Source organism: Colius striatus, chromosome 3, assembly GCF_028858725.1.
Source record: "Colius striatus isolate bColStr4 chromosome 3, bColStr4.1.hap1, whole genome shotgun sequence".
In the NCBI taxonomy this organism is placed as follows: domain Eukaryota; kingdom Metazoa; phylum Chordata; class Aves; order Coliiformes; family Coliidae; genus Colius; species Colius striatus.
Window position 1 is genome coordinate 57,089,370 of NC_084761.1, and position 19,142 is coordinate 57,108,511.

A 19,142-nucleotide genomic window follows, 5' to 3' on the forward strand; every position below is an offset into this window, starting at 1 on the left:
AAAAAAGGGATGTCCCAACCTCCTGACATCCACCATTTAGATATTTGTAAATATTAATGAGATGCCCCCTCAGTCTCCTCTTCTCTAAACAGCCCCAGTTCCCACAGCTTTTGCTCATAAGGAAGTTGCTCCAGTCCCCTGATCATATTGGTTGCCCTGTGCTAGACACCCTCCAGAAGTTCTCTGTCCCTCTTGAGCTGGGGAGCCCAGAAATGGACACAGGACTCCAGATGAGGCCTCACCAGGGCAGAGTAGAGGGGGAGCAGAACTTCCCTCGACCTGCTGGCCACGCTCTTCTTGATGCATCCCAGGCTGCCATTGGCCTTCTTGGCCACGAGGGCACATTGCTGGCTCGTGTTATCAATCAGGACTCCCAGGTCTCTCTCTCCAGATCTCTCAAGCAGATCAATCCCCAGCCTATACTGGTGCATGGGGTTGTTCCTCCCCAGATGCAGGACTCTGCACTTGTCCTTGTTGAACCTCATGAGGTTCTTCTTTGCCCAACTCTCATGTTCCTGGATTTCTGCTGCTTTCATGATGTCACAGAGTAGAAACCACAATGAACGAGGCAATTGCTAATTTTCTTGTTGATTTCCTGTCTCTTTTTTTTCAGGTGTTTGTGCTGTAAATGGTCTCTTGTATGTAGTTGGAGGAGATGATGGTTCCTGTAATTTATCAACAGTGGAGTATTATAATCCTACAACTGATAAATGGACAGTTGTTTCATCTTGTATGAGTACAGGAAGGAGCTATGCAGGTATAGATATTTAACAGACTTTTTACAGTGTAACCCAGGATAAGAAATTTCACAAAGCATTCAAACTAAAGTTCTGCCTAAGGTAAAACCTAAGGTACTAGAACGAGTATGAAGAATCTAATGGTATGGTTTGAATGATGACTTCAAATAATTATTCACTGCAAAAAGAAAATGCACCCAAGAGGAACTGATCATGTAAGTGGTGAGTCAGAAAGGCGATTCTGGTACCACCAGTCCTTTTGTTAACAAGACTTGTCAGTCTACAGGAGCCTCAATTCCAAAGTTCTTTGGGATTTGAGGTTTAGAAAACAATGTTTCAGGAATCTTTTCCTTTGATAATTACAGTTTTTCATTTAAGTGAATGTTAAGGATATATTTCACTGATAACAAGATTCAAGTAAACTTGAGTAATGTAAATTTTTTCAAGTCACAGAATCTTTCAGAACTTTGCACTCAGACAACTTTCTGTCAGAGAACAATTAGGGAAGATACGAACGCTGATGCTGGTGCACAGTTTTTTGATGTTATGCTATTGCAAGGTATTATGTTAAAACTTTATTTTCATATTCTTGATTTTCTTTAAATGCTACCTAAAGATTTATATGCCTTTTTCTTCCTCCCACTCCAGGTGTTACAGTTATTGACAAACCATTATGATCAGTAAAAGGATTTTCAACTTGATTATGCACTAGAAGCAGTCTTCAACAAGTGTATTTGAAGTGACTGAGCATCTAAGCACTTCTCTACTTGTAGCTGCACCTTGAGTCACAGCAGAAGATGTGACTGTACAATTACAGTTGACAGATGATGAAGATTACTCTAGGTAGAAGCAATGTGTAGGATTATTCTGCAGTTGAGCAGAGGCTGATTGAATTTTTGAAGTCTAGTGGACCACTTTTTTTACTGCAAGGTCTTTCAAAAAATAAAGCCACTTTCATAAGGACCGACTTATGTTAGTCACGAATGAGAAACGGATTGTCAGTGAAGAATGGTGTGTATTCTGGTGAAAGTAAATTTTTGTCTTATTTTTTCCAGAGACTAATAAATATATTTAAAGAAGTGAACTGTCAGTCTTCATAGTAGGTATTGAATCCCACCTCAGTAATTCAAACTGGCATGGGGTAAATTTGTTTCCTTTTATAAAACTTTTGTTACATAACTATACTATGTGCATATGCTTGTGTGAGCATAAGTTGCTTTCTACTGAAATTCTTTGAAACCTGATTTTACTATTTATAATTTGGCACAGTACTTTGAATATGTCAGTACTACGTTGTAAAAGAGAGTTGTATTTTTTGATATGTAACAATGCTTAACACTACAAATTCTCAATGAAGGAGATCAGAGATGGTTATAACACTTCTTGAACAGGTGTAATTTCAAGAACTTTTTAATAAAAATGTTGTCTGTACTTATGAATTTTTTTTCTGTTCAATTTTGGTCACATTTAGATGTTACTTCTTTCTTACCTTTTTATCCAAAAGGTGATTTGGCATGAAAATAACTGAAAATTTATAATAAATGTATGAAATTGCATTGAACTTGCATGGTACTAAGGCCTATTTATGTGTGTAACCTTAGCTTCTATTAGCTAATATCTGAATATACTGTATGTGGCCATGCTTATAAAGCAGCTCATTTTTATTCATTCTTGGATGGCCTCCTTTTAACATGACCAAAGTTATTGTCATATTTGAGACATCTTCTTTAAATAAAAGTTTCTATATTGTTTCCTAATGCAAACAAGTCGCTTAAAACTTGTGTTTCTCAGAACAATTTCCAAACCAACTAGGTGACGAGATTTTGGGGCAGGGAGGGGTGAGGAGGGGAGCAAGGGGAAGCTGGCATTCTAAAGACCTGGATGCAAGCAAATTGAAAAGCATTAAGATGTAGGATCTGGTCATGTAAATATCACTGTTTTGCTACACGTTTGTTTCTTGAAAACTTTGGCTTTTCACTAGTTAAGGCAATGGCCACCTCTTAAGTTCCAGTGAAACTACTTGAGCTGTGACCTTGATGTTAACAGTTGAGAGGGTTTTTTTGGCAGATGTTGAAATGAAATAGACGATTACATTTTACTATTGATGTTCTGCGATGCACTATGGGTTGAGGGAGTGGGTGTCTCTAGAAACCTTTTTCTGTGAGCTGTACGTTTGCACTTGTATAATGTTACCTGCACGACTCGCAGCTTGCATGCATGAGTGGGGTTCTGGTCCCTTGCCCCCGCCACACACCCTTGTGTTTCAGTCCTTTTACTTCCGCAATCGAGGCGGCCTGCCCTCGCTCGTAGGCAACCGGGCCCCGGCGGTGGCCGGCACCCGCAGCCCGAAGAGCGCTCTCGGCAGAGGAAGGGGCCGTGCCGCGCTGCCTTCCTGCAACAGCCAAGGCCGCCTCAGCCCCGCCGCAGCGCGCTTCCCGCCCGCCTCTGCCCACCTCAGCAGCTGCGCTCCGCCTCATCACGTCTCTGACGTCACCTGGCCTCCCTCCTGCCTCATTGGCCGCGCGCCGCGGTCTCACTATCCTCACTCCACCCCTTCAGCCAATCGGCGCGCAGGAGCCACCGCTCCGTCCCGGCCCTCCTCACGCCTGACTCTCCGCCGCCGCCGTCAGCTGGCCAATGGGCGCCGCGCCGGGCGTTGCTGGGCGGCCAATGGGAGGGCGCCCTTGAAGAGCAGGCGGCCGCGGCGTCTGTTGTTGCTGCGGCGGGTGCTGCTGAGGGTGCTGCTGGCGCCGCCGCCTGAGGGACCGCCGCTGTCACCCAGGTGAGGGGGCGCACGGGACGCGCCGCCGGCGGAGCATGAGGGCGGCCAAGGGAAGGGAAGGCGGGCGCCGTGTGGCGTGGCGTGGCGTGGCGCACAGAATGCCTGTGCCGTTGTCGGGGCGCGGGCGGGCGGGGGTTCTTCCCGGGAGAAGCCCGGGCCGCTGGATGGGCATCTCTTCTGGGCATTGTCCGCAGGCAGGTCTGTCCACTTTCTCGCAGGTTCCTCGCACGGTCTCGACGGGACAGACGCGACTGACTCAGGCGCGGCCCGGCATCTGCTCCCGCGGCTCACTGGCGTCTTTTCCGAGAGGGTAAGTAGTCTGGCGTGCCCGTCGGTTCAGGAACTTGGGCCGTGAGCACCCTTGACATCAGCCACGATGTGCCCACTGCTGATAAAATGGCTTCTGCTATGGTGAGTTGTCAGGTAGGAAGAAACGACAGGGTCCTGGTGCTGTTGCTAAAAAAGGAAAAATATAAGGGATGTTGGGTATCGAGCATGGTGCGTTTTGTGCTGCACCTAGTCTGAACATACTAGCTGGGCACTAAGCCGCAGTCCTACAGCCTGTGAATCTCGCTGTCTTAGGGTTGAGGGTGGATCTGTTAGAGGAGCTCCGGAGGTGGGCCATGAAAATGATCAGAGGGCACAGCGCCTCGGCGAAGAGGCTGAGAGAGTTGGAGTACTTCAGCCTAGAAAAGATAATGCTCCAGGGACACCATACTGTAGGTTTTTGGTATATAGAGAGGACTTATAAGAAAGGTGCAGAAAGACTTTTTGCTAAGGCCTGTAGCAGCAAGACAAGGGACAGTAGTTTTAAATAAAAACCAGATAGGTTTAGATTGGGCATAATAACAGCGTTTTATATGATGATAGTGATAGGACTGGAACAGGTTGCCTAGAGAAGTTGAGGATACCTCATTATGGGAGGTGTTCAAGGTAAGGTTGGCTGGGGCTTTGAGCAACCTGATGTCCTGAAAAATGCCTATACCCATCCCAAGGGATCCCTTCCAACACAGACTAACAAACAAGCCAGCTCTGTGGAAATGCCAGAATATCAGGCCACCTGCAGGAATGTGGCCTTTATGCTTTTGGGAAGCATGATGAAAACTCCATGTCTTATAGAAAAACAGGTTGCCTCAAGCCAGTTTCAGTCTAAAGGCAGCTTGTGTTGTGTTGACGTAGTTTGTATGGTGTCTGGCACACAGCTATGAGAAGAATGAGGTTCAGTAATCAAGAAATCATGGTTAATTTCATTTCCAAATCTGTTTTGAACCTTTCTGAGCTCTTTTAGCATGAAATAAAACTGGGTAATAATCGATACTTCTTTATCATTTTGCTCCTGTGACCTAAACTCAGAATTTGAGAGCTGATTGCCTCTCAAATTGATTCGCTTCTCAAACCAGTCTTAAGCTTTGGTTTTTGACACTGTTCTGTAGAAAGCATATCTGCCTTTCCCTTCCCTGTTTTTACTTTAAACCTAGGGTGTAGCTAAGATAAGTAATGCAGGGTTTTTTCTGAAGTTAACTATTGTTTGTGTTTTTTTTCTCAAAATTTGCAGGCTACTTACAGCTGTGGAAGAACTGTAATTGTGATGTTTTATGTTTGAACAATGGCTGTGAACGATAGCGTTAATATCTTGAACTCTGCTTATCTGGCGGTGGAATATATAGACTCTTTCTTGCCTGACAATCCCCTGCAGCAACCGTTTAAAAATGCCTGGAATTACATGCTGGATAACTACACAAAGTTCCAGATTGCAACCTGGGGATCACTTATAGTTCACGAGGCTTCATACTTTTTGCTCTGTGTACCAGGATTTGTCTTTCAGTTTATACCATACATGAAAAAGTACAAAATTCAGCAGGTAAGACAAAGTTGTTTGCTAAACACTTCCTGATTTGTCTTTGAACATGTGAAGTAGAACATAAAAACTACAGTATTCTAGTTTCCAATTTCTGTGACTCCATTTTCTCAATCATTTGGACATTCTGGAAACGACAGAGCTAAATTACAGTGTTTGTGAGGTGGGAAAGAGAATTGGGTTTTTGTGAAGGAAAGGAGTTTTTCTGAGGGAGGGTACCCTTTCCATTACAATGCTATATAGAGAAAAGGCTATGTCAACCTTTATGTTAGCAAAGTTATATGGAATAGGTCGTATATTAGCAGGGGAAGCTGGAGTAGAATCATACCATCTAGTGGTAGAAGCATGTCTTAGGAAACAATTAAATGACGTGCTCATTTAATAGCAAGTGCCTCTTTCAAAGTACCTCTGTACACTCTCTTGAAAGAGTTTTGAAGTATTTTGACAACGGACAAAGCTCATGATGGAGTGCACACTCCTAATTGGTAGTAAAAGCACATTCCATGTCTAAAGAGGATTGTTTTCCACAGTTAATTTACATTCATATTACAATGAATAATACCAGCTTCTGAAATAATTTCAGTAGTTGGTAAAATGCCTCCCTGCAAAAACTGGATGTTTTCAAGACAACTTACTTCTTCCCAAGCTTATGTCTTCATCTTATTTTTGTATTACTTTAGCTATCAAAATACTTTTTGTGGCCTGAAGGAGAAAATCAAACTTAGATCTGTGTTAAACTGTTGAATATGGAGTGTTCCTGTTAGTTACAAACACTGAAATAACAAAAACAGTTTGGGGCAGCTGACAAAGATGACTTCTGTCAAGAGAGGCTTGCTTTAAATTTTATTGAAAGCTTAGAAAAACAAGAAGTTTTGGTGATGCTGAATCCAATCCCCTGTAATTTGTATTGCTTGAATTAGTTTGTATTGTTGCAGGACCTGCTGTGTGTCTTCCAAGGTAAAACGAAACTGCCTCTAAAGTAGTTCTTGCAGCGTTTTAGTTATGTGTAATAGGAATATGTAACTTAACCAATTCTTTTTGCCCCTTCTTAGGATAAACCAGAAACATGGGAAAAACAGTGGAAGTGCTTCAAAACGCTCATCTTCAATCACTTTTTCATTCAGCTTCCTTTGATTTGTGGCACCTATTACTTCACAGAGTATTTTAACATCCCGTATGAGTGGGAAGAGATGCCTAGATGGTAGGTACATTTTTCTCATATATTGATACTGAGTTACATATAGTTGGAGGCAGAATATTTAATAAATAGCCTCATTAACTCAAATACGTGATTTTTTGGTGATGTAGACTTATAATCTTGCTTCTGTTGATGGCTAATAGCTATAAGAGATCACTCCAGCTTTCTAGATATTTTTTAAATGGCTGCAGATTGTTCAGATACTCAGAAGAAAGGGGATTAGGAGGGAGTTTATGGAAGCAAAGCAAGATTTATGATGGCATGGCTTAAATACTGGACTTTCTTGGGTTTTGTAGCAAAAATTTTTTCATTCCTCCAAAGTGTCTCCTATCTCCACCTTGTTTTATATCCCAGCAGCAGTGTGTTCCTCAATGGAGAGAATGTGCCACCTGTTTCCCGTTCTCCCTTTTTTTGCACTAAACTGATAAATGTTAAACCAGAGTTGAATTTGTTAGCAATGCAGCTGCCCACCCACTGCCCCGATAGCAGTTCTTTACAACAGAAAGCCATCTTTCTTGGAAAGCTATTTCCTGTCTGGTTTGAGTAGCTGATGTTGCTCTATGATTTTATATGTAGGTCTTAGGCAGTCTTTAGGTGTTCTCTGTAGACTGCTTGTGTAACGTTTAATAACTAGTTATACTGCATGCTAACTCAACTGAGCATATCAACAAGTGAGCTGATAAGCACAATAGCCCTTGTACTTGGTAAATAATATTTTTAATATGTTACAAAGGTAGTGTCACTGCACTGTAGTTCAGCCAATAATAGGCATAAACTAGCAAATGAAATGTCTTCTTTTTCAGGATTGCACATCTACTAGTTAGAATTCTGTAACTAATGACTGTTCTGCTTTTTAAAGGTATGTTCTGGTAGCCCAGTGTTTTGGATGTGCAGTGATTGAGGATGCCTGGCACTATTTTCTGCACAGATTGCTGCATCACAAAAGAATATACAAGTATATCCATAAGGTTCACCACGAGTTCGTCGTATGTATTCTTTATTCTTTTTAGTACATGCAGTTTCATATGACTTGTTTAAACGTCTTATTTGAAAGACTTAAGAATTCCACATCTCTCTGACAGTGAGATAGGTGTCTTTTTTTGGTCTCTTTGTCAAGAATGGTCATCCATTTTGTTTCTGAAAACACCTTCTGTAATTTTATTTCATTCAATGGGAATGAAGGACTGAGCTCTCACTAAAGGTTGGTCTTTTCTGTTGAGCTGGGTGGGAGCAGGCTTTTAAAAGTGGGTTTATAGGTCTCTTTGTTAGGAGAGGAGACAACAGTAGAGAAACTGGCTTTGATTGTTTGTCAGTTCACCACCTGGGGTGTTGTCCAGAGCATACCAATTCCCAGAATGTGAGTCAGACAGGCAGCTCCTGGGTGTGTGCACCACACGTGATGCAGGGAAGTTATGGCTCTGGAGACAGGCCTCGAGAAGCAGGGTAGCCAGTTGTGTGGTGCCACATTGGGAGCACAGTGCAGTATAGGGATATTTTGGGTGGTTTATTCTGCATTTAGCAGTGTTGGAGCTGACATGGAGCGCTTGGCTGGAGATGGCACTGTTCTGAGACAGGGAGGGTCCTCCAGCAGTGCTCACACCTTACTTATCACAGCTGCATTTAGAAGGCACTGCCTCTAGGGCACAGAAGTCAGTGCTACTGTGCTTGAGTACTGCTGCATTTCAGCATATAACCCGCACTGTGCCTAAGGTAAACTGCCAGCAACTGAGTCGAGAGCATTTATACAGGCTGACAACAATAAGGAAGCTTGCTATTGACTGATACATATGTATGGTTCGCTAAAATCTTTCACTGATAGTAAAAGGTGATAATTTTAAAATCACTCTTAAGCCAAAGTCAATATTTTTTATTTCTGATAATCAAACTTATAACCTTCAGCATTAGGCTGAAATTCTGTAAACTGTTCTCTTTCTACAGTGTTCTGTTTGTGAAAGCTCATTATGGAATATCTTTTTTTAGTAAACCAAATGTAGGAACAACGGGGGACTGTGTGTGTATATATGAAGAAAAGAAAATGTTTTGTTTCCAATCTCAAAATGACATCTGAACAGTGCAAATTTATTTTAAAAAATCATCAAAGATGAGGTTTTATTTTTTTAAGAAAAATTTTCAAATTAATCTTGATTCTGAGAATATTTTTGGCTTCCTTCTTTCTTCTGTTTCTAAGACTGGATGTATAGCAAAGCTAGTAGGAGCTTGCCACGCACTTTCATATACCTGAAATAGTGCTTTGGCCTGGGATAATGGTTAAGCCTAAGCAAAAGTTTCCAACTTTTCAACTAGTAGTGGAGTATTTGGGATCACTAATGGAATGATAATTGTTATGACCTTGGAATGCTGTTTTCTGTTTTCCCAGTGAGGGACTGAACACCTGTGTTAGGGCTCTTGCTCAACCTTACCATTTCCTTCGTCCACAACATCATTCCATTTGTCCTATTCTAGTCTTGTGGGGTAATGGGAAGGGTAGAGTATCACAAAATGGTGATTCTGATAAAATTGAAAGTGGTGACTGTCTTCCTGTCATCTCTTTTCAGTCTCCATTTGGAATGCAAGCAGAATATGCACATCCTCTGGAAACACTGATCCTTGGAGCTGGCTTCTTTATCGGAATTGTTGTTTTCTGTAACCACATGATTCTTCTGTGGGCGTGGGTGTTATGTCGCTTGATGGAAACCATTGATGTACACAGGTGAATTCCTCATTGCCCTTTAATAATTGTTTTTACTCTTCTCCCCTAGTCTTCCTCGAGTTTGTCTCCACTGAGATTTACTGTTTGTTTTGCGCTGAAATGCTTTATGCTTCTTGGAATGACACAACCTGAACAGTTATTACTGATTTCTGTTTTGAGGAAGCATTAATCAGGAAGCAAGTCTTGCCCATTAAAAGAGTGTAGATGATCAGCTAGAGCATCTCAAGGAGTATTTTGGAAGCAAGGTGTCTCATTATAATGTCTGGCTCTTGATACTTGGTTTACAAGTGATCTCAGGCATATTTGAATACAAAAAATCAGTTCCAAAAAGCAATATTCCAGACAAGTTCTTTCCATTTAATTCTTTGTCAGACAATTTGCCTGGAAAGAGAAACTTCAGGCTTTACAACCATTGGCTGTCCTTAAGATAAATAACACAAATTGCTTTTATTTCTTTGTTTATTTATTCATGGTAGATGCAAAGGACAAGACTTCTTGTTTCTTTAGTAAGACTGACTTCTTTCAAATTTGGCTCCAAAATGCTACCGCAAATCCTATCAGGCTTAGTTGGGTTCTTCTGTAGATAAGTGAGCTTTTCTTTTCTGTGTTCAAGAGGAAGGGGACACTGAGAGTTCATTTTTGAAATTTAATTATTACACTTGACTTTGCATCTATAAATATATTATGAAGCAAACAATGTGCTACTATAAGCTGGGTTAACTTGCTTTAGCAAGAGGTTGTACTAGTATTTTAGTGGAACATGAGCTACTAATGAACTTGCTGTACGGATCAGTGCTGGTTTAGTTGTCTGTTACTCATAGACTGAGAAGTATGTGTTATGTCACATCATAAAGAAGTTGATGCAAAATATGACAAAATGATAATTTCAATTTGTTGTCTCCGTTTATGACAAACTACTTCGTGCTCTCCCCACTAGGTGGTGGTAAGATGCCTTCCCATATTACCGAGCAAAAGAGTTGAAACCCCTCTAAAGAGGGCTGAGATCTTACTTTAATTGTGTATTTCGAATGTTCAGCGTTTGAAGAACTTGCAGTGGGATGCTGTTTGGTGGGCAGCTGAACTTCAGCTTTTCACTAAAAGATAGTGTAATTTTTTCCTTTTTCCTAAGGTCACTCTTGAATCAGTTAAAGCTGCTAAGACAGCAGGAAATTGGCTACTGGTATTTTTTTACGTGGCTTACTTAAATTTTTTTTGTGTTGTCTAGTAAACTGGTCAGAAAAGGTCAGCAAGCGCTTGAACTTGTGTGAGGTAGTTTACAGAAGCACTTGCCTAGGATAGGAGGGATCTTGCTTTCCTCTCAAGCCAGTGTTACAGTGATTGCCTCAGGGCCTTGCAATACCAACAAATATTTTAATTTGTAAAAAGGGCAAATTAAGTGTGTATAGTTGTGGTTTCTGGAAAAATCCTTACAGTAGTTGTGGGTTTGTGATTAGTTCTTGTTTTCTTCCCCTGTAGTGGCTATGATGTTCCACTGAACCCTCTTCATTTGGTGCCTTTCTATGCCGGAGCCCGTTTTCATGATTTCCACCACATGAACTTTATTGGCAATTATGCGTCAACCTTCACGTGGTGGGACAGACTCTTTGGTACAGACTCTCAATTCATTGCCTATACAGAAAAAGAGAAGAAGCAACAACTTTTAACCAAGAAGAAGGCTAACTAGATTTCCAGTGTAAAAATTCTGATGCTAATACTGGTAGGAAATTTCTGCTTTTCTGTAAAGCAAAGTAGTGATTGAGTGTCAAGCATAAATCTTGTTCCTTGGCTACTAAGTGGTAGGGAAATGGCTAATTACACTGCAGTATCTTCCTAGTGGGAATGTTTTCTATTTTATACCTGAGTACTGCATATATTTTACCTACAGATTTAAAGATAATGCAAAAACAAGTGAGATGATGTGTGTCTATCTCTTTTTTTGGGTTGGGGCGGGTAGGGGAGAAATCCAGTTTTCTTTGATGTTGCCCACTTTGGATCCAGATAAAAATGTATATGTACACCAAAATCTGACTTAGTTTTTTTAAAAATATATTCTTAAATTTGTAATATCAAATAGCAGAACATATAACTGTCATCAGCACTGTATTATTTGAATATTGGGTAAACGTTGCTTAAAACCAAAACCTCTGTTTATAAGAAGCCTTTTGCACACTGGATAATGACAGAATACCTGGCTAAACGTGAGTTAGCAGAGACATTCCAGATCTAGATTTATGATGTTATTTTAGATTACAGGTAAAAAGAATAGAAAGTTTATTTGAATAAACTGTGGTTTTGCTGCTCTTTTGAAGTTGGTCTGTCAGTGTACTTAGCATTTACATTACATTCTTTGTGTTGTAATTTGCTGAACTGACTTTTGCTATATTTGCACTTGTGACTGATGAAATAAATGTGGTTTGGTTTGATGCCCGTGTTACACCTTTCATACATGTTTTTAATGCAAAGCTGTGGTAAAAAAGTATGTAGGGTGTAGCGTCTTGCTCTGTTCATCTCTCTCAAATGAAGAAACTTTATTTCTATTAGTACGTTCTACAACAGCTCCATCTGTTAAACTGCTTACAGAGACAGCAGTAAGAAACAGAAAGGGAGAACACCTTGTGAATTCTTCTGGTTTGTGTTTTGAAGGACATAGATACGGAGCTACTCGGTGTAGCAACAACTTTTGGGCCAAATGCCTTCTCAAATTAAGCTACAACTTTCCCAAACTAGAATCTCAAAATCTGCTAATCTGTACTAGTAATAGAAGCAGTTGTCTAGTACTGTTACATGTAAATATTCATGTGTTGCATGGGAAGTAACAGTGGGCATATTTAAGAAGGGCTTAAACGCTCATAAAGATCTTGCACTTAGTATTTTAGTATCAGCTACTCTTCAGACTTTAAATACCACTTCACCTATCCTATAAGTCCTTTACAGATCCTTGTGTTTTGCTTACTCAAGGCCACCTGAATTTTCTTGCTGCTTCACATGCAGTCAGGTGTAATACTCAAAGCAGGCTCTTTTGTGAAAATGCAGATGAGATTAGGCTTCTGGGAAAAAAACAAGGCATTAATTACATTCAGAGTGATTCACATGGAGATGTGGGAGTTGTTTAGATTCCTTTTCTGCCTGCGTTTTTTTGAAGCCTTTAGTTCTCTGTCCCTGTGAAACTTGGTGTTCTTCCCCTGTAAGTAAAAGTACTTGACTGTGGCAGGTGAAGGGAAGCTGAAATCCTTGCATTGTTCAGTTTTTAGTGGGGACTGATACTTAAGGCTTCCTGAATCAATATGCACTACCAGCCTGAACTCTCTTCATGGTGGAAGCAACCTCTTTAATCACATTTCAAAGATGGCCATTATCCCCTTTGCTTTGTCAACTCCCACTCTCATCCTGCAGCTGCAGCTATACTTAGCTTTGTTTTACTGAAAATACAAGGATCTTTCAGTGCCTCAGATTTTCCCCGTGTACCTGGTTCTGTTCAGTGGTTCTCAGCCCACTGGGCTGTGCCTACACATGCGCTGTTGCAAAATTGTGTACAAATGTGAGACATCTGCGTGAACACTCCAGTTAAAATTATTTGTACAAGTTTGGTGTCTCCTCAGCTACTGGAGAGCTCAGAGCACTAAAAGCTTGATGGGATGACTTAACAAAGTTACAATGTGTGTTTCATTCTTCAAGAGATTTTGAAAATAAGGAATGCCATTTTAACATACTACTTATGCCATCTTTTCATATGTATATGTGGGGGCAGTTGTTTGGTTATTGATGACTTGAATCCATGTTTTTCAGAGACCTGTTGCTATTTCAGTTTTTTTCCGGGGTTATGTCCATCCTTACACAGCATTGTTTTTTGTGATGACATCAGTGCTTTTGATCCCTTTCTTTAATGAACCCCTAGAGAATTATGGAAGCTGTGCTTTAAAAACTCTTTTTTTTTTTTTTCCTGGAAAATTGTGCCCACAGGTCCTCTCTTAACACAGGGGCTTGCATTTGAAAACCACAGGGTTCCTTTGTTTCAGGACTCATTTTACCACCCCCTCACCACTTTTTCAAAAGGCAGAACCTTACGTTTGTTGCTGAACATGGTGCTGACTAGTAACTGATGTGCTTCACTACTCTCTATTTTTTATGCATATCAAGAACTGTTAGGGAATTACATTTTTTAGGGTTTAGGCTCTTAATAAATAGACTTCACTGGGATTTTTTTACATATTGAAACTATAGACTATGTGTAGTTCTGAAAACTAAAAGGATTTTGTGCAATAGAAAATGAGAGCCACACACGGATGACAGTTTTTGTCTCTTCACAAGGCACAACACAACTTTACACAATGTGCTGTCCTTTATCCTCTTTAGCAAGGAGACAGATTTAACTCTTAAAAGTAGTAGAACAGGGGGAGTAAATTGGGGAGCAACATTTTCCACAATTTAATATTTTTGTGGAAGTCCAGTTTAGATTAAGTAAGGTTCATCAGTGGGAACTAACAGTTTGTACTGTCCTTTAGGATGTGACAATAATTAAGTCTGATGAAAGTGCTGAATTAATGTTTTATGTAAAGAAAAAAAACCCATGGAAACTTGAATAGTATAATAAATTGTTAAGATTAGGATTACAAAGTAATCAACTGCTTTTGGCTGCTGATAATGAAATACTGAATAAGAAGATTTATGTTAACACTACAGCACAGCCCGCCAGAAAATGCTAATAATGATTGACACCATTACTACAATTGTAGATTACATGACTTCAGTTATTTTCCTCACTGAGGTTGTAGTGAATGACTATTGAATGTTTTAAGATCATTTTAAAGGAAGGTGCAATACGTTTTTAGATTTTTAACGTTCATTTTTATTGAGAAGTGGTATTATTGAAACCTACGTTATGCCTACAGATAGTTATTGCTAACTGCAGTGTCCAGTCCATTGCCTCCAAATCTCAATCCTGTTATTGCTGTCTCACTGTCAGCTGCAGCCTTTTGGTACATCTCAGCCATTCAGACCTTTAATTGGCAGATCCAGGGAGAAGGCAGCTTTTGGCCACTGATTCTTGCCAATTTTGTGTCTGTGAAGGTAATAAATACAGTAGTCAAATTGCTTTCCAGTTGTGTTTTTCAACTGCTAACCAGATTATATCATGTCCTCCACAGTAAGGCATTTCTTCCATTTTTCAAATCTCTTCTGTGACTTGTCTCTGAATTTTCTATGTCATGTTTCAGCTGTAGATACCAAAACTGTGTGTTCAGGTCGTTCTCTCTAATATTACCTTGGTGGTATAATCACATCTGTCCTCTTAACCATTGTTCTTCTGTCTAAGCTTTTAAAAATAAAATCAGGTGTTCTGCAGCATCCTTGTAAAAACTGTAGTCTTTTCACTATTGTGATCTCTTGATGTTTCCAGCAATGCTGCTTGCCAGACTGTTGTCTTTTGGTTTTTGTTGACTTTTCTTGCTTAAAAGTGCAGTTTACAATTTGCTGCTCTGAAGTATGTAAGTCATCTGCAAATTTTGATCATTTTTTATTCATACTTACATAATCATTGAGTAAATTAACCCCCAGACTTCCCTGTGGAAGACCAGAAGAAGGCTTCTGTCAGATAATGACTCACCACTTTTAAAAAAAGATCCCATCAGCCAGTTTTGCCAACTTTACTGTTGCTACTGTTTTTCCTCTGTATGAGAGTGGTTGGTGCTACAGCGGTGCCACCTCTCTGCAACACTGTTGCAGTTCAGCAGCCAGCATTTACTGTCACACCGGGAGCAGCCCTAACTCACAAGATCTCAAGGGTTGGAAGGAACCTCGAAAGATCACCTAGTCCAACTCCCCTGCCAGAGCAGGACCACCTAGAGTAGGTCACCCAGGAACTCTCCCAGGTGGGTGCTGAATGTCTCCAGAGAAGGAGACTCCACAACCCATCTGGGCAGCCTGTTACAGTGCTCTGTCACTCTCACAGTGAAGAAATTCTTCCTTGTATTTCTTTGGAACCTCTTCTGTTCCAACTTATATTCGTTGCTCCTTGTCCTATCACTGGACATCACTGAGAAGAGCCTGGCTCCATCCTCCTGACACCCACCCTTTACATATCTGTAAACATTAATGAGATCACTCCTCAGTTTCCTCCAAGCTGAAGAGCCCCAGCTCCCTCAGCCTTTCATTGTAAGGGAGACGCTCCACTCCTTCATCTTGGTGGCCCTGCACTGCACTCTCTCCAGCAGCTCCCTGTCCTTGAACTGAGGGGCCCAGAACTGGACAGAAGACTCTAGATGTGGTCTCACCAGGGCAGAGTAGAGGGGGGAGGAGAACATCTCTTGATCTACTGCCCATACCCCTTCTAATCCACCCCAGGATGCCATTGGCCTTCTTTGACATGAGGGCACATTGCCGGCTCATGATCATCCTGCTGTCCACCAGGACCCCCAAGTCCATTTCCCCTACAGTGCTCTCTAACAGTTCATTCCCCAGCCTGTACTGGTACATGGGGTTATTATTTCTCAGATGCAACACTCAACACTTGCCCTTGATGAATTTCATTACATTTCTGCCCCCACAATGATCCAGCCTGTCCAGGTCTCATTGAATGGCAGCACAGGCTTCTGGTGTGTCACCTACTTCCCCCAGTATCATCAGCAAACTTGCTGACAGTGCCGTCTGCTTCCTCATTAAGATCATTAATGAATAGATTGCACAGTACCAGTCCCAGCACCAATCCCTGAGGGACTGCACTGGATACAGGCCTCCAAGTAGACCCTACCCCATTGATCACAATGCTCTGCCTTCTTCCCTTCAACCAGTTAACAATCCACCTCACTACCTGCTCATCCAGTCCACACTGTCTCAGTTTTGCTGTGAAGATACTGTGGGAGATGGTGTCAAATGCTTTACTGAAATCAAGAGAAACCACACCCACTGCACTACCACCATCTATCCACCTGGTTACATCTTCATAAAAGGCTATCAGATTGGTCAAACATGACTTCCCTTTGGTAAAACCATGTTGACTGCTCCTAATGACCACCTTATCCTTTAAAAGCCTGGAGACAGCACCCAGGATAAGTTCTTCCATCACTTTCCCAGGGATGGAGGTGAGGCTGACTAGTCTGTAGTTACCCAGCTCCTCCTTCTTGCCCTTTTTGAAGACTGGATTGACATTTGCTTTCCTCCTGTCCTCAGGCACCTCTCCTGTTCTCTATGACTTACTGAAGATGATGGAGAGTGGTCTAGCAATGACTTCCACCAGCTCCCTCAGCACCCATGGGTGCATCTCATCAGGGCCTATGGATTTATGTACATCCAGATTGTTCAACTGATCCTTAACCCAGTCCTCATCAACCAAACAAAACTCCTCCTTTAACCTGACTTCCTCTGGAGTCTGAGGCTCCTGAGGACAGTCTCCAGCAGCATAGACAGAGGCAAAGAAGGCATTCAGTAACTCTGCATCCTCTGTCACCAGGGCACCTTCCTCATTCAACAGTGGGCCTACATTGCCTCTAGCGTTAGTGTCGTCCACGAGGTATTTGAAGAAGCCCTTCTTGTTGTCCTTGACCTCTCTTGCAAGGCACAACTCAAATGAGGCTTTAGTTTTCCTAGTTGCCTCCATACATCCTCTGATGACAGTCGTATATTCATCCCACAAACTGAAACAAGTAACAACAATAAGCCACAGCCATTTGTCTAGAGATGTAGTGACAAAGTGTACATTTTGTATGAAGTTTAAGGTTTTGTTTTTATAAAAAGAGGCTCTATGCAGGATTGTTACATGTAGAAGATGTCCACCACCTCATCAAGAGCACAGTAAGCTGTGAAGTACCTCATAGTGTTGTGTTTTGGTGACATGAGTAAGCCATCTAAAAGGTGGAGACATGAAAAGATTCATCTTGCAAAGCGTAACTGGAATATGTGGTTCCTTTGACCTTGCCTTATGTTAAGCCTATTCTCAAGGTACTGGACAAGCCACGGCTTTCCATATCTTAGCACTGTTTTGCAAGCATCCAAGAAATGGAGCCACTGAGTTGTGCGAGACATTTTGGAGGTTGATGGTAGAAGCTTCTATTGAGGGACCAGAGCTGCCAGGTATAGTATGTCTCTGTAATCAGCATTCAGAGAAGTTTTGTAAAAGCTTCTTACAGCTCACAAGGTATCTCTGCCTACTTGCCTGATAATTTGTCCACATTGAGATCATGCTGTTCTCTTTTTCAAATTGATTGGAGCTATTCAATTCCAGTCATGAATTTCTTGATTGTAACCCTTGCCAGCCTTTACCTCATATTTTAGGACATACATGGTCTATAGCTGTTTCTTTCTAAACAGTTATGCTGTGTTAATACTCTGATTAGCCTTTCAGAATTTTTCCAAGGCTTGAAAATGTGATGTAACTGGATATGAGCAGGCCAAAAGCTTTCCTCAGAGAGGGCCTTAAAGACTGACCAGTGATTTGGTCTTGCTGGTCTGAATGTGCTTCTCGCTTACGCGTTACCTTCAGCATCCTATTTGCTTATTTCTATGTTAGAAAATGCTGCCTTCCTCATGCAGTATAGTGCACTCTCTTTCTCCTTTCCAAACATAAACCAGAGAAGTTTGCAGAGTATTTCCATGGTGTAATTATTAATAGTACTTTGTTAATTAATAACATAAATATCCAGTCTCCATCATAGTGTTTTGAAGATTTCTGTTGTTCCTAATGTACTGCTACTGTTTCTAATGAAAATAGCTTTAAGATTCTCATTTTGGATTATAAAAGAAAATAGTTGCCTCAGCCTGCTTGTCTTGCCACATAAATAAGAAAAAAGTGCAGAGTTATTCAAGTGTTATTCGAGTGCAAGGGTTGTGTGGTGGGGTTTTTTTTGGAAGATTTATTTATATACTTGCTGGTGAATGTGGATTTGCTGAAAATGACAGAATCAGGCAAGTCAGAAGTATCTGAGAATTTGAAAATTGTTTTGGCCAAAAGAATGGAGTGCTATGTAAGTATATATGAATATTACATAAATGCCTGTATACAAATATTTGTCTGTAAATAAGTATTTTTTGAAATGTCCCATAAGGTTTTTTTCACTGTTATCAAATTACTTAGGCTGCATCTGTTATCAAAATACAATGTACTATTTGGTGTCGTAAACAGAGGTAAAAATAGGGAAACCAGATTTTGTAAACTGCTCTTCAGGACATTTTCTGGACAGGGAGCACCTGAGCTATACTCCCTGCACTAATTAGTATGCTAATTAGCCTACAATGCCATACCCAGAAGCTTGGTTATGCATATAGGTTGAGAATGCCCTTGGAGTTAGGCTATTCCTATGAGACTTACTATATTACAAGGAAATTTGGCCTTTGCCGGTGATGACAGTCATCAGCTCTGAACTATGGAATGTAGGAGGAGAGGCAGATACAAAGGAATGAAACAATTTATTCCTCCTTGGTTTTGTGAGAATGCTCCTCAGCTCTCTGAGAATCTATTAATTGTTGCTTAATTCCTTATTAAAAAGAAAGTACTAAACAAAAAATATTTGATAGTTTATAAAATGCCATGTTTAACACAAGATGTCTGTGTGCATATGTTTTTGTCCTCTTTTTTTTAGGGGTAGGGGGTTAATAAGTATGGAAATGAATATCAGTCCATTCAGATGGACTTGTGAGACTGATTTTGTGTAGTGGAAAAACAATTTGCTGCTTGAAGAGATGAAAAGAAATAGATGGTTTCCAAGCCTGCTTGTATCTTTTAGTGACACTGTGTTTGAGCAAAAAAAATGAAGGGAAGCCAATGAGATTTGCTACACTGAACAAAGGCTTTTTTTGACTGGTCAGAAAGTTCTCCCAGAAAATGATACTGCAATATTAACATTGGCATCAGCAGATTTGTTTACTTT

General features: G+C 40.8%; 2 protein-coding genes across 4 annotated transcripts in view; both read left to right on the forward strand.

The window, feature by feature from the left end:
* KLHL2 (kelch like family member 2) overlaps window positions 1-2,168 on the forward strand; it is a 59,709-nt gene extending 57,541 nt beyond the window's left edge. For all 3 annotated transcript variants that reach the window (XM_061992595.1, XM_061992597.1, XM_061992596.1), the window contains 2 exons: window positions 614-757; window positions 1,386-2,168. In XM_061992595.1, the coding sequence (XP_061848579.1) occupies window positions 614-757; window positions 1,386-1,414 (173 nt within the window). In that variant the 3' untranslated portion in view covers window positions 1,415-2,168. The remainder of the gene's footprint in view (window positions 1-613; window positions 758-1,385) is intronic.
* Window positions 2,169-3,410: 1,242 nt separating this feature from the next.
* On the forward strand, window positions 3,411-11,708 carry MSMO1 (methylsterol monooxygenase 1). Its single transcript, XM_061994093.1, has 7 exons — window positions 3,411-3,519; window positions 3,738-3,829; window positions 5,075-5,380; window positions 6,430-6,578; window positions 7,435-7,561; window positions 9,131-9,285; window positions 10,762-11,708. Exons 3-7 carry the CDS (start codon window positions 5,126-5,128, stop codon window positions 10,967-10,969), a joined length of 894 nt encoding a protein of 297 aa, XP_061850077.1. The 5' UTR covers window positions 3,411-3,519; window positions 3,738-3,829; window positions 5,075-5,125; the 3' UTR covers window positions 10,970-11,708.
* The last annotated feature ends 7,434 nt before the right edge of the window (window positions 11,709-19,142 follow it).

Coding starts and splice junctions, on each gene's coding strand:
- MSMO1 (XM_061994093.1), top strand. CDS start 5,126: ATGGCTGTGAACGATAGCGTTAATATCTTGAACTCTGCTTATCTGGCG. Junction 6,579..7,434: donor TGGGAAGAGATGCCTAGATG/GTAGGTACATTT, acceptor TGCTTTTTAAAG/GTATGTTCTGGTAGCCCAGT. Junction 7,562..9,130: donor AGGTTCACCACGAGTTCGTC/GTATGTATTCTT, acceptor ATCTCTTTTCAG/TCTCCATTTGGAATGCAAGC.